Source organism: Phyllobates terribilis, unplaced genomic scaffold (assembly GCF_046119375.1).
Source record: "Phyllobates terribilis strain yellow unplaced genomic scaffold, ASM4611937v1 Scaffold_9__5_contigs__length_417890890, whole genome shotgun sequence".
Taxonomy (NCBI): Eukaryota; Metazoa; Chordata; class Amphibia; order Anura; family Dendrobatidae; genus Phyllobates; species Phyllobates terribilis.
This window is the reverse complement of record NW_027362769.1, coordinates 412,870,145-412,885,300: the sequence shown is the minus strand read 5'-3', so window position 1 is coordinate 412,885,300 and position 15,156 is coordinate 412,870,145. Positions and strand designations below refer to the sequence as shown.

The following is a 15,156-nucleotide window of genomic DNA, read 5'->3' as shown; positions in this document are numbered from 1 at the left end:
CACACAACCGCTGCTCACGATCAGGGCCAAGCTCCGGCCACGTGACCAATATGTACGAGAAGATGTAGGGGCCGCAATCTACAGCCACAGGGGCTGCAACATCCTCACCAGTGATGACAGAGGATGAGGAAATGTCCGCTTACTTCACCATCAGGAAACTGTGAATCCACAGAAAGCAACAGGGAGAGAAGATGGAGGAGGCCCAGAGACAGCGAGAAGACGGGGCAAAACCTGAGGGGCAGGGAGGACGGGGGGGACCCAGAGGGGCAGAGAAGACGGGGTGAAACCTGAGGGACAGGGAGGACGGAGGGGACCCAGAGGGGCAGAGAAGATGGAGATAGAGAGGTTAGGGGGAACCCCGAGAGGAAGAAAGGATGGTGGGAACCCTGAGGAGCATAAATGATGGGATGAAATCTGAGGGGCAGAGGGGACCCTGAGAGGCATAGAGGACGGGGCAAAACCTGAGGAGCAGAGGGGACCCTGAGGGGCATAGAGAATGAGGTGAAACCTGGGGTGGCAGAGAGGATAGGGGAACCCTGAGGAGCAGAGAGGATGGAGGCGACCATAAGGGACAGAGAGGGTGGGACGAAACCTGAGGGGCAGAGGGGACCCTGAGGAGCAGGGAGGACGAGGTTAAACCTCAGGGGCAGAGAGGACGGAGGGAAACCCCCGAGGAGCAGAGAGGATGGGAAAAACCTGAGGTTAAGGAAGGACAGAGCAAACCCTGAGGGGCAGAGAGGATGGGGGGGGAAACCCCGAGGGGCAGAGAGGACGGAGGGAAACCCCCGAGGATCAGAGAGGACGGAGGGAAACCCCCGAGGGGCAGAGAGGATGGAGGGAAACCCCCGAGGGGCAGAGAGGATGGAGGGAAACCCCCGAGGGGCAGAGAGGATGGAGGGAAACCCCCGAGGGGCAGAGAGGATGGAGGGAAACCCCTGAGGGGCAGAGAGGACGGAGGGAAACCCCCGAGGGGCAGAGAGGACGGAGGGAAACCCCCGAGGGGCAGAGAGGACAGAGGGAAACCCCCGAGGGGCAGAGAGGACGGAGGGAAACCCCCGAGGGGCAGAGAGGACGGAGGGAAACACCCGAGGGGCAGAGAGGACGGAGGGAAACACCCGAGGGGCAGAGAGGACGGAGGGAAACACCCGAGAGGCAGAGAGGATGGGGGGGATCCTCGATGAGCAGAGAGGACGGGGGGGGACTGCGAGGAGCAAAGAGGACGTTGCTGAACACTGGGGGGCAGGGAATAGTGTGAATACTGGGGGCAGGGGACGGGGATTATCACTGAGTTGGCAGGGAATGAGATAAATACTGGAGAATGGAAAGGGGCCAAATATTGGGCAGCAGGGAGCTGCGGAGAAAAGGTGTAGATATTGTTACGTGTATATAATGTTACGCGTTACATGGTCACTTCTCTCTGTATGAAATGATGTCACTACTCTATGTGATGATGTCACACTGTACAAGATATGCAGGATGATGTGTCATGGATGCCACCAGCAATGGTCTCGCTGTGACTCTGGACTTCATTTCCAAAACTGAGCGTGCGGTGTTAGCTGCTCCCTCACAGCACAGGCTGGAAGCTCCATGCAGGGTGGTCAGTGGGTGAGGGGTATTGCTCACAGACCAGGGGGAGGGCCCTGTGCCATCCTGTACTGTGGATATGTGAGTGATAGCCACAGCTGAAGATTTGGCAAAGGCCCAAGACTCAGGGCTGGATCATTTCTCTCAGGATCCGGTGACCTTCCCAGACTCTGCGCACAGATACTCCAACAAGCTCTACAGCCGCAGATTAGGGGTCACAATGGCAAATCTAGGGGCTCAAGCAACCCTACAGATATTCAGGAGGCACCTGGCAACAGAAACCCATGGCCACGGGCCTGGAGGTGGTGAGTAGTAGGCAAGGTTACCCCAATGTCCTACACGAACTTTACTCCTCACCCTCCACAGGCTGCACTGAACTCACCCCGCACCCACTGATCACTGCACCCAGCGACCCCGCACCCTCCAATCACCACACCCAGTGCCCCAAGTGACCCCGCACCCACCCATCATTGCACCCAGCGTCCCCAGTGACCCCGCACCCTCTGATCAGCACACCCAGTGCCCCCAGTAACCCTGCAACCTCCGATCACCATACCCAGTGCTCCCAGTGACCCGTACCACGTGCTCCCACACCCTCCTATCACCGCACCACTGCCCCGACACTATCCGATCACTGTACCCAGTGCCCCAGCACCCTCCGATCACCACTCCCATTGCCTCCAGTAACCCCACACCCTCTGACCAGCACACCGAATGCCCTCAGTGACCCTGTGATGAACCTGCACCTCGCCACCCCACCTGTCGTCACTATTACGTCGGAGGGATCACATGGTAAGGTCTCTTCACTTGCACCAACGTGACATTCTGCGCCCCCTGGGGACACAAAGTCAGCTTGGCACAGTTTTACACAGACACCCCCTGCCCACACGGGCCCAGGGAGCCACGGGGAATGAGAATGTGGCCCATGCAGCCGCTGATGTGGCACCACACTCGCTCACAACCATGACAGGCTGAGAGGTCTCTTTCACTAGCACCGGTGAAACAGAGCCTTATCAGCCCGGTAGGACTGCTATCAGTTCTTCGGTTAGATATAAGCCCGGTCCATTAACGGTATTATATCGGGCCAGAAACCAGCCCCGGTAGCATGGAAAATGAAAACTGAGAACACGGACGTGTGGATCGAGATAAAAGAGCAGCCCGGGGTTAAATTATATATTTAATCGCCTTAAGGATACACTAGACAATACACTATATATATATAAGGGTTATACATATATAATGGTCAGATATGCAAATATAGGTGTACAAAAGATATAAGCAGATGAACATGTCAGTTACCGATTTGATGTTCAACCATGTGTGCTTTGTTGCATGGGGCTGCCGGCTGGTTCCAGTTCCTTTCAGTATGTTCTTCGAGGTGGCCCCCCTTTAGAAGTGAACAACCACCTGCTGAGCCAGGAGTCCTGTTACAGCTACACATGCTGAAGGATGATTGTAAGCTGCCATTAAATCAACCATATTTTTCACAGACCCCACACCCTATGATGCACCAAGTGACCATACACCCTCCAATCACCGTACACAACGCCCCCAGTGAACCCACACCCTCCGATCACTGCACCCATGCCCTAGTGACCCCGAAACCTCTGATCACTGCACCTAGTTAATTCACACCCTTCGAACACTGCATCCAGAGACCCTGCACCCTCCAATCGCTGCGTCCAATGTCCCCACATCCTCTGATCACTGCACCCAGTGCCCCAGTCACACCGCAACCTCCAATCACCGCGCCCAGTGCCCCCATATCCTCCAATCACCAAGCCCAGTGCCCCCATATCCTCCAATCACCGCGCCCAGTGGCCCCATATCCTCCAATCACCGCGCCCAGTACCCCCATATCCTCGAATCACCACGCCCAGTGCCCCCATATCCTCCAATCACTGCGCCCAGTGCCCCCATATCCTCCAATCACTGCACCCAGTGCCCCAGTCACACGGCAACCTCCAATCACCGCGCCCAGTGCCCCCATATCTTCCAGTCACCGCGCCCAGTGCCCCCATATCCTCCAATCACCGCGCCCAGTACCCCCATATCCTCCAATCACCGCGCCCAGTACCCCAACATCCTCCAATCACCGCGCCCAGTACCCCAACATCCTCCAATCACCGCGCCCAGTGCCCCCATATCCTCCAATTACCGCGCCCAGTACTCCCATATCCTCGAATCACCACGCCCAGTGCCCCCATATCCACCAATCACTGTGCCCAGTGCTCCCATATCCTCCAATCACAGCGTCCAGTGCCCCCATATCCTCCAATCACCGAGCCCAGTGCCCCCATTTCCTCCAATCACTGCGCCCAGTGTCCCCATATCCTCGAATCACCACGCCCAGTGCCCCCATATCTTCCAATCACCGAGCCCAGTGCCACCACATCCTCCAATCACTGCATCCAGTGCCCCAGTCACACTGCAACCTCCAATGACCGCACCCAGTGCCCCCATATCCTCCAATCACCGCGCCCAGTGCCCCCATATCCTCCAATCACCGCGTTCAGTACCCCCATATCCTCCAATCACCGCGCCCAGTACCCCCATATCCTCCAATCACCGCGCCCAGTGCCCCCATATCCTCCAATTACTGCGCCCAGTGCCCCCATATCCTCCAATCACCGCATCCAGTGCCCCCATATCCTCCAATCACCGCGCCCAGTGTCCCCATATCCTCCAATCACCGCGCCCAGTACCCCCATATCCTCGAATCACCGCGCCCAGTGCCCCCATATCCTCCAATCACTGCGCCCAGTGCCCCCATATCCTCCAATCACCGCGCCAAGTACCCCCATATCCTCCAATCACCGCGCCCAGTGCCCCCATATCCTCCAATTACTGCGCCCAGTGCCCCCATATCCTCCAACCACTGCATCCAGTGCCCCCATATCCTCCAATCACCGCGCCCAGTGTCCCCATATCCTCCAATCACAGCGCCCAGTACCCCCATATCCTCGAATCACCGTGCCCAGTGCCCCCATATCCTCCAATCACTGCGCCCAGTGCCCCCATATCCTCCAATCACCGTGCCCAGTGCCCCCATATCCTCCAATCACCGCGCCCAGTGCCCCCATATCATCCAATCACTGCCTCCAGTGCCCCCATATCCTCCAATCACCACGCCCAGTGCCCCCATATCCTCCAATCACTGCGCCCAGTGTCCCCATATCCTCCAATCACCGCGCCCAGTGCCCCCATATCCTCCAATCACCGCTCCCTGTACCCCCATATCCTCCAATCACCGAGCCCCCATGTCCCCCAATCACTGTGCCCAGTGCCCCCATATCCTCCAATCACTGCATCCAGTGCCCCCATATCCTCCAATCACCGTGCCCAGTGCCCCCATATCCTCCAATCACCGCTCCCAGTACCCCCATATCCTCCAATCATCGAGCCCCCATATCCCCCAATCACTGCGCCCAGTGCCCCCATATCCTCCAATCACTGCATCCAGTGCCCCCATATCCTCCGATCACCGCGCCCAGTGCCCCCATATCCTTCAATCACTGCGCCCAGTGTCCCCATATCCTCCAATCACTGCGCCCAGTGCCTCCATATCCTCCAGTCACAGCGCCCAGTGCCCCCATATCCTCCAATCACTGCGCCCAGTGCCCCGATATCCTCCAGTCACCGCTCCCAGTGCCCCCATATCCTCCAGTCACCGCGCCCAGTGCCCCCATATCCTTCAGTCACCGCTCCCAGTGCCCCCATATCCTCCAGTCACCGCGCCCAGTGCTCCCCATATCCTCCAGTCACCGCTCCCAGTGCCCCCATATCCTCTAATCACTGCGCCCAGTGCCCCCATATCCTCCAGTCACCGCTCCCAGTGCCCCCATATCCTCCAATCACCGCTCCCAGTGCCCCCATATCCTCCAGTCACTGCGCCCAGTGCCCCCATATCCTCCAGTCACCGCGCCCAGTGCCCCCATATCCTCCAGTCACTGCGCCCAGTGCCCCCATATCCTCCAGTCACCGCGCCCAGTGGCCCCATATCCTCCAGTCACCGCTCCCAGTGCCCCCATATCCTCCAGTCACCGCGACCAGTGCCCCCATATCCTCCAGTCACCGCGACCAGTGCCCCCATATCTTCCAGTCACCGCTCCCAGTGCCCCCATATCCTCCAATCAACCCGCCCAGTGCCCCCATATCCTCCAATCACCCCGCCCAGTGCCCCCATATCCTCCAATCACCGCTCCCAGTACCCCCATATCCTTCAATCACCGAGCCCCCATATCCCCCAATCACTGCGCCCAGTGCCCCCATATCCTCCAATCATCGCGCCCAGTGCCCCCATATCCTCCAATCACTGCGCCCAGTGTCCCCATATCCTCCAATCACCGCTCCCAGTGCCCCCATATCCTCCAATCATCGCGCCCAGTGCCCCCATATCCTCCAATCACTGCGCCCAGTGCCCCCATATCCTCCAGTCACCACGCCCAGTGCCCCCATATCCTCCAGTCACCGCTCCCAGTTCCCCCATATCCTCCAGTCACCGCTCCCAGTGCCCCCTCTTTTTGTACACAGCTCTTTGAGGCATGGAATATTATCTCCAGCTCCTCTGTTCCTCAGCTCGCACCTGGAAGATCCTGACCTTCATTGTGGCTCTTCCGGGAGTTGGTGTCTGTATGCTGAATGCCTGGCTCCAGAAACAGAACCACCCACACGAGAACCCAGAATTCCGAGCCTACGATCATCTGCGCATACGAACCAAGGTAAGAGGATGTCTCCACAGACCAGCAAATCAGGACCAACACCAGAACCGCAACATGATACACAGGGTCCGGACCACACCAGAACCTCCACTATAATGTATGTGACAGTCCGGACCACACCCAGAACCTCCACCATAATGTATGACAGTCCGGACCACACCCAGAACCTCCACCATAATGTATGTGACAGTCCGGACCACACCCAGAACCTCCACTATAATGTATGTGACAGTCCGGACCACAACCAGAACCTCCACCATAATGTATGACAGTCCGGACCACACCCAGAACCTCCACCATAATGTATGTGACAGTCCGGACCACACCCAGAACCTCCACCATAATGTATGTGACAGTCCGGACCACACCCAGAACCTCCACTATAATGTATGTGACAGTCCGGACCACAACCAGAATCTCCACCATAATGTATGTGACAGTCCTGACCACACCCAGAACCTCCACCATAATGTATGTGACAGTCCGGACCACACCCAGAACCTCCACCATAATGTATGTGACAGTCCGGACCACACCCAGAACCTCCACCATAATGTATGTGACAGTCCGGACCAGACCCAGAATCTCGACCATAATGTATGTGACAGTCCGGACCACACCCAGAACCTTGACCATAATGTATGTGACAGTCCGGACCACACCCAGAACTTCCACCATAACGTATGTGACAATACAGACCACACCCAGAACCTCCACCATAATGTATGTGACAGTCCGGACCACACCCAGAACCTCCACCATAATGTATGTGACAGTCCGGACCACACCCAGAACCTCCACCATAATGTATGTGACAGTCCAGGCCACACCAAGAACCTCCACCATAATGTATGTGACTGTCCGGACCACACCCAGAACCTCCACCATAATGTATGTGACAGTCCGGACCACACCCAGAACCTCCACCATAATGAATGTGACAGTCCGGACCAAACCCAGAACCTCCACCATAATGTATGTGACAGTGCGGACCAAACCCAGAACCTCCACCATAATGTATGTGACAGTGCGGACCACACCCAGAATCTCCACCATAATGCATGTGACAGTGCGGACCACACCCAGAACCTCCACCATAATGCATGTGACAGTCCGGACCACACCCAGAACCTCCACCATAGTGTATGTGACAGTCCAGACCACACCAGAACCTCCACCATAGTGTATGTGACAGTCCACACCACACCAGAACCTCCACCATAGTGTATGTGACAGTCCAGACCACACCAGAACCTCCACCATAGTGTATGTGACAGTCCAGACCACACCAGAACCTCCACCATAGTGTATGTGACAGTCCAGACCACACCAGAACCTCCACCATAAAGTATGTGACAGTCCGGTTTACTCCATTGCTCCTCAGTGTCCCTGTCTCCATCTTGCCTTGGTCTTTCATTTGGACCAGGCTTTTTTTGCTCTGTTCTGTAGGTCCAGCCTCAACGTCAGGTCCGATTACCAGTCACAACTTCATGTTTTTTCTCTCCAGCGTTTTCCGTGGGGCGATGGAAATCACACCCTGTTCCATAACCCGCACAGCAACGCTCTGCCCAGCGGGTACGAAGAATCCGGCAAGGAGCACTGACGCCCGGATGAGGGTGGAACCGATATAATGTATAATCTGCAATAAAGAGTGATCTGAACACGCAACGCCGTGTGGAATCCATTGCTACCAGGCACTGCAGTAATCCAGAGGGTGAAGGCGCCCACCGTGCCCGGCCCTGGCACCAGACACTACTGTAATCCAGAGCGTGAAGGCGCCTACCGTGCCCCGACCCTGGCACCAGACACTACTGTAATCCAGAGGGTGAAGGCACCCACCATGCCCCGGCCCTGGCACCAGACACTACTGTGATCCAGAGGGTGAAGGCGCCCACCGTGCCCCGGCCCTGGCACCAGACACTACTGTAATCCAGAGGGTGAAGGCGTCCACCGTGCCCCGGCCCTGGCACCAGACACTACTGTGATCCAGAGGGTGAAGGCGTCCACCGTGCCCCGGCCCTGGCACCAGACACTATTGTAATCCAGAGGGTGAAGGCGCCCACCGTGCCCCGGCCCTGGCACCAGACACTACTGTAATCAAGAGGGTGAAGGCACCCACCGTTCCCCGGCCCTGGCACCAGACACTACTGTAATCCAGAGGGTGAAGGTGCCCACCGTGCCCCAGCCCTGGCTCCAGACACTACTGTAATCCAGAGGGTGAAGGCGGCCACCGTTCCCCGGCCCTGGCATTAGACAATTCTGTAATCCAGAGGGTGAAGGCGTCCATCGTGCCCCGGCCCTGGCACCAGACACTACTGTAATCCAGAGGGTGAAGGCGCCGACCGTGCCCCGGCCCTGGCACCAGACACTACTGTAATCCAGAGGGTGAAGGCACTCACCGTGCCCCAGCCCTGGCACCAGACACTACTGTAATCCAGAGGGTGAAGGTGCCCACCGTGCCCCAGCCCTGGCACCAGACACTACTGTAATCCAGAGGGTGAAGGTGCCCACCGTGCCCCAGACACTACTGTAATCCAGAGGGTGAAGGCGGCCACCGTTCCCCGGCCCTGGCACCAGACACTACTGCAATCCAGGGGGTGAAGGTGCCCACCGTGCCCTGGCCCTGGCACCAGACACTACTGCAATCCAGGGGGTGAAGGTGCCCACCGTGCCCCAGCCCTGGCACCAGACACTACTGGAATCCAGAGGGTGAAGGTGCCCACCGTGCCCCAGCCCTGGCACCAGACACTACTGGAATCCAGAGGGCGAAGGTGCCCAATGCCCCGGCCCCAGACACTACTGCAATCCAGGGAGTGAAGGTGCCCACCGTGCCCCGACCCTGGCACCAGACACTACTGCAATCCAGGGGGTGAAGGTGCCCACTTTGCCCCGGCCCTGGCACCAGACACTACTGTAATCCAGAGGGTGAAGGCGCCCACCGTGTCCCGGCCCTGGCACCAGACACTACTGCAATCCAGAGGGTGAAGGTGCCCACCATGCCCCAGCCCTGGCACCAGACACCACTGTAATCCAGAGGGTGAAGGAGTCCACGGTGCCCCGGCCCTGGCACCAGACACTACTGTAATGCAGAGGGTGAAGGTGCCCACCATGCCCCAGCCCTGGCACCAGACACAACTGTAATCCAGAGGGTGAAGGGGCCCATCGTGCTCCGGTCCTGGCACCAGACACTACTGCAATCCAGAGGGTGAAGTTGCCCACCGTGTCCCAGCCCTGGCAGCAGACAATACTGTAATCCAGAGGGTGAAGGTGAACATCGAGCCCCGGCCCTAGCACCACACACTACTGTAATCCAGAGGGTGAAGGTGCCTACCGTGCCCCGGCCCTGGCACCAGACACTACTGTGATCCAGAGGGTGAAGGTGCCCACCGTGCCCTGGCCCTGGCACCAGACACTAGTGTAATCCAGAGGGTTAAGGTCCCAACCGTGCCCCGGCCCTGGCACCAGACACTACTGTAATCCAGGGGGTGAAGGCGTCCACCGTGCCCCGGCCCTGGCACCAGACACTACTGTAATCCAGAGGGTGAAGGCGCCCACCGTGCCCCGGCCCTGGCACCAGACACTACTGTAATCCAGAGGGTTAAGGTCCCAACCGTGCCCCGGCCCTGGCACCAGACACTACTGTAATCCAGGGGGTGAAGGCGTCCACTGTGCCCCGGCCCTGGCACCAGACACTACTGTAATCCAGAGGGTGAAGGCTGCCACCGTTCCCCGGCCCTGGCACCAGACACTACTGTAATCCAGAGGATGAAGGTGCCCACCGTACCCTGGCCCTGGCACCAGACACTACTGTAATCCAGAGGGTGAAGGTACCCACTGTGCCCCAGCCCTGGCACCAGACACTACTGTAATCCAGAGGGTGAAGGTGCCCACCGTGCCCCAGCCCTGGCACCAGGCACTACTGTAATCCAGAGGGTGAAGGCGGCCACCGTTCCCCGGCCCTGGCACCAGACACTACTGTAATCCAGGGGTAAAGGCGCCCACCGTGCCACAGCCCTGGCACCAGACACTACTGTAATCCAGAGGGTGTAGGCGGCCACCGTGCCCCAGCCCTGGCACCAGACACTACTGTAATCCAGAGGGTGAAGGAGCCCACCGTGCCCCGGCCCTGGCACCAGACACTACTGTAATCCAGAGGGTGAAGGCGGCCACCGTGCCCCAGCCCTGGCACCAGACACTACTGTAATCCAGAGGGTGAAGGCGGCCACCGTGCCCCAGCCTTGGCACCAGACTCTACTGTAATCCAGAGGGTGAAGGCGACCACCGTACCCCAGCCCTGGCACCAGACACTACTGTAATCCAGAGGGAGAAGGCGCCCACCGTGCCCCGGCCCTGGCACCAGATACTACTGTAATCCAGGGGGTGAAGGTGCCCACCGTGCCCTGGCCCTGGCACCAGACACTACTGTAACCCAGAGGGTAAATGCGCCCACCGTGCCCCGGCCCTGGCACCAGACACTACTGTAATCCAGAGGGTGAAGGTGCCCACCGTGCCCCAGCCCTGGCACCAGACACCACTGCAATCCAGAGGGTGAAGGCGCCCACCGTGCCCCAGCACTGGAACCAGACACTACTGCAATCCAGGAGGTGAAGGTGCCCACCGTGCCCTGGCCCTGGCACCAGACACTACTGCAATCCAGGGGGTGAAGGTGCCCACCGTGCCCCGGCCCTGGCACCAGACACTACTGCAATCCAGGGGGTGAAGGTGCCCACCGTGACCCAGCCCCGGCACCAGACACTACTGTAATCCAGAGGGTGAAGGCGCCCAATGCCCCGGCCCCAGACACTACTGCAATCCACGGAGTGAAGGCGCCCACCGTGCCCCGGCCTTGGTACCAGACACTACTGTAATCCAGAGGGTGAAGGCGCCCACCGTGCCCTGGCCCTGGCACCAGACACTACTGTAATCCAGAGGGTGAAGGCGCCCACCGTGCCCCAGCCCTGGCACCAGACACCACTGTAATCCAGAGGGTGAAGGTGCCAACTGTGCCCCAGCCCTGGCACCAGACTCTACTGTAATCCAGAGGGTGAAGGCGACCACCGTGCCCCAGCCCTGGCACCAGACACTACTGTAATCCAGAGGGAGAAGGCGCCCACTTTGCCCCGGCCCTGGCACCAGATACTACTGTAATCCAGGGGGTGAAGGTGCCCACCGTGCCCTGGCCCTGGCACCAGACACTACTGTAACCCAGAGGGTAAATGCGCCCACCGTGCCCCGGCCCTGGCACCAGACACTACTGTAATCCAGAGGGTGAAGGTGCCCACCGTGCCCCAGCCCTGGCACCAGACACCACTGTAATCCAGAGGGTGAAGGCGCCCACCGTGCCCCAGCCCTGGAACCAGACACTACTGCAATCCAGGGGGTGAAGGTGCCCACCGTGCCCCGGCCCTGGCACCAGACACTACTGCAATCCAGGGGGTGAAGGTGCCCACCCTGACCCAGCCCCGGCACCAGACACTACTGTAATCCAGAGGGTGAAGGCGCCCAATGCCCCGGCCCCAGACACTACTGCAATCACGGAGTGAAGGTGCCCACCGTGCCCCGGCCTTGGTACCAGACACTACTGCAATCCAGGGGGTGAAGGTGCCCACCGTGCCCCGGCCCTGGCACCAGACACTACTGTAATCCAGAGGGTGAAGGCGCCCACCGTGCCCCAGCCCTGGCACCAGACACTACTGTAATCCAGAGGGTGAAGGCTCCCACCGTGCCCTGGCCCTGGCACCAGACACTACTGTAATCCAGAGGGTGAAGGTGCCCACCGTGCCCCAGCCCTGGCACCAGACACCACTGTAATCCAGAGGGTGAAGGTGCCAACTGTGCCCCAGCCCTGGCACAAGATTCAACTGTAATGCAGAGGGTGAAGGCGCCCACCGTGCCCCGGCCCTGGCACCAGATGCTACTGTAATCCAGAGGGTGAAGGTGCCCACCGTGCCCCAGCCCTGGCACCAGACACTACTGTAATCCAGAGGGTGAAGGTGCCCACCGTGCCTCAGCCCTGGCACCAGACACTACTATAATCCAGAGGGTGAAGGCGCCCATCGTGCTCCGGTCGGGGCACCAGACACTACTGCCATCCAGAGGGTGAAGTTGCCCACCGTGTCCCAGCCCTGGCAGCAGACAATATTGTAATCCAGAGGGTGAAGGTGCCCATCGAGCCCCGGCCCTAGCACCACACACTACTGTAATCCAGAGGGTGAAGGTGCCTACCGTGCCCCGGCCCTGGCACCAGACACTAGTGTAATCCAGAGGGTTAAGGTACCAACCGTGCCCCGGCCCTGGCATCAGACACTACTGTAATCCAGGGGGTGAACGCTCCCACCGTGCCCCGACCCTGGCACCAGACACTACTGTAATCCAGAGGGTGAAGGTGGCCACTGTGCCCCGGCCCTGGCACAACACATCTGTAATCCAGGGGATGAAGGCTCCCACCGTGACCCGACCCTGGCACCAGACACTACTGTAATCCAGGGGGTGAAGGCACCCACCGTGCCCTAGCACCAGACACTTCTGTAATCCAGAGGGTGAAGGCGCCCACCGTGCCCTGGCACCACACACTACTGTAATCCAGGGGGTGAACGCTCCCACCGTGCCCCGACCCTGGCACCAGACACTACTGTAATCCAGAGGGTGAAGGTGGCCACTGTGCCCCGGCCCTGGCACAAGACATCTGTAATCCAGGGGATGAAGGCTCCCACCGTGACCCGACCCTGGCACCAGACACTACTGTAATCCAGGGGGTGAAGGCACCCACCGTGCCCTAGCACCAGACACTTCTGTAATCCAGAGGGTGAAGGCGCCCACCGTGCCCTGGCACCACACACTACTGTAATCCAGGGGGTGAAGGCTCCCACCGTGTCCCGACTCTGGCACCAGACACTACTGTAATCCAGAGGGTGAAGGAGCCCACCGTGCACTGGAACCGAACACTACTGTAATCCAGGGGATGAAGGCGCCCACCGTGCCCCGACCCTGGCACCAGACACTACTGTAATCCAGGGGGTGAAGGCTCCCACCGTGCCCTGTCCCTGGCACCAGACACTACTGCAATCCAGAGGATGAAGGCGCCCACCGTGCCCTGGCACCAGACACTACTGTAATCCAGGGAGTAAAGGCTCCCACCGTGCCCCGGCCCTGGCACCAGACACTACTGTAATCCAGATGGTGAAGGTGCCCACCGTGCCTCGGCCCTGGCACCAGACACTACTGTAATCCAGAGGGTGAAGGCGCCCATCGTGCCCCAGCCCTGGCACCAGACAGTACTGTAATCCAGAGTTTGAAGGCGCCCACCGTGCCCCAGCCCTGGCACCAGACACTACTGTAATCCAGAGGGTGAAGGTGCCCACCGTGCCTCGGCCCTGGCACCAGACACTACTGTAAACCAGAGGGTGAAGGCGCCCATCGTGCTTCAGCCCTGGCACAAGACAGTACTGTAATCCAGAGGGTGAAGGCGCCCACCGTGCCCCAGCCCTGGCACCAGACACTACTGTAATCCAGAGGGTGAAGGTGCCCACCGTGCCTCGGCCCTGGCACCAGACACTACTGTAATCCAGAGGGTGAAGGTGCCCACCGTGCCTCGGCCCTGGCACCAGACACTACTGTAATCCAGGGTGTAAAGACTCCCACCGTGCCCCGGCCCTGGCACCAGACACTACTGTAATCCAGAGGGTGAAGGCGTCCACCGTTCCCTGGAAAAGAACACTACTGTAATCCAGGGGGTGAAGGCTCCCACCGTGCCCCGACCCTGGCACCAGACACTACTGTAATCCAGAGGATGAGGCGCCCACCGTGCCCTGGCACCAGACACCACTATAATCCATGGGGTAAAGGCTCCCACCATGCCCCGGCCCTGGCACCAGACACTACTGTAATCCAGAGGGTGAAGGCTCCACCATGCCCGACCCTGGCACCAGACAATAATGTAATCCAGGGGGTGAAGACTCCCACCATGCCCGACCCTGGCACCAGACAATAATGTAATCCACGGGGTGAAGGCACCCACCGTGCCCCGGCCCTGGCACCAGACACTACTGTAATCCAGAGGATGAAGGCGCCCACCGTGCCCCGGCCCTGGCACCAGACACTACTGTAATCCAGGGGGTGAAGGCGACCACCATGCCCCGGCCCTGGCACCAGACACTACTGTAATCCAGGAGGTGAAGGAGCCCACCGTGCCCTGGCCCTGGCACCAGACACTAGTGTAATCCAGAGGATGAAGGTGCCCACCGTGCCCCAGCCCTGGCACCAGACACTACTGTAATCCAGAGGGTGAAGGCTCCCACCGTGCCCCGACCTTGGCACCAGACACTACTGTAATTCAGGGGGTGAAGGAGCCCATCGTGCCCTGGCACCACACACTACTGTAATCCAGAGGGTGAAGGTGCCTACCGTGCCCCGGCCCTGGCACCAGACACTACTGTAATCCAGAGGGTGAAGGTGCCCACCGTGCCCTGGCCCTGGCACCAGACACTACTGCAATCCAGAGGATGAAGGCGCCCACAGTGCCGTGGCACCAGACACTACTGTAATCCTGGGTGTAAAGGCTCCCACCGTGCCCCGGCCCTGGCACCAGACACTACTGTAATCCAGAGGGTGAAGACGCCCACTGTGCCCTGGAACCGAACACTACTGTAATCCAGGGGGTGAAGGCTCCCACCGTGCCATGACCCTGGCACCAGACACTACTGTAATCCAGAGGATGAGGCGCCCACCGTGCCCTGGCACCAGACACCACTATAATCCAGGGGGTAAAGGCTCCCACCATGCCTTGGCCCTGGCACCAGACACTACTGTAATCCAGAGGGTGAAGGCTCCACCATGCCCGACCCTGGCACCA

The 15,156-nt window shown here is 59.4% G+C and overlaps 1 protein-coding gene across 1 annotated transcript; it reads left to right on the top strand.

Moving 5' to 3' along the window:
• The first annotated feature begins 1,693 nt into the window (after nt 1-1,693).
• Nucleotides 1,694-7,973, top strand: LOC141161283 (cytochrome c oxidase subunit 6A, mitochondrial-like). The gene is made up of 3 exons (XM_073646086.1): nt 1,694-1,889; nt 6,163-6,305; nt 7,813-7,973. The coding sequence occupies exons 1-3, from the start codon at nt 1,805-1,807 to the stop codon at nt 7,906-7,908; spliced, it is 324 nt and encodes a 107-aa protein (XP_073502187.1). The 5' UTR covers nt 1,694-1,804; the 3' UTR covers nt 7,909-7,973.
• Nucleotides 7,974-15,156: the final 7,183 nt, after the last annotated feature.

Coding starts and splice junctions, on each gene's coding strand:
- LOC141161283 (XM_073646086.1), top strand. CDS start 1,805: ATGGCAAATCTAGGGGCTCAAGCAACCCTACAGATATTCAGGAGGCAC. Junction 1,890..6,162: donor TGGCCACGGGCCTGGAGGTG/GTGAGTAGTAGG, acceptor TCTGTTCCTCAG/CTCGCACCTGGAAGATCCTG. Junction 6,306..7,812: donor ATCTGCGCATACGAACCAAG/GTAAGAGGATGT, acceptor TTTTCTCTCCAG/CGTTTTCCGTGGGGCGATGG.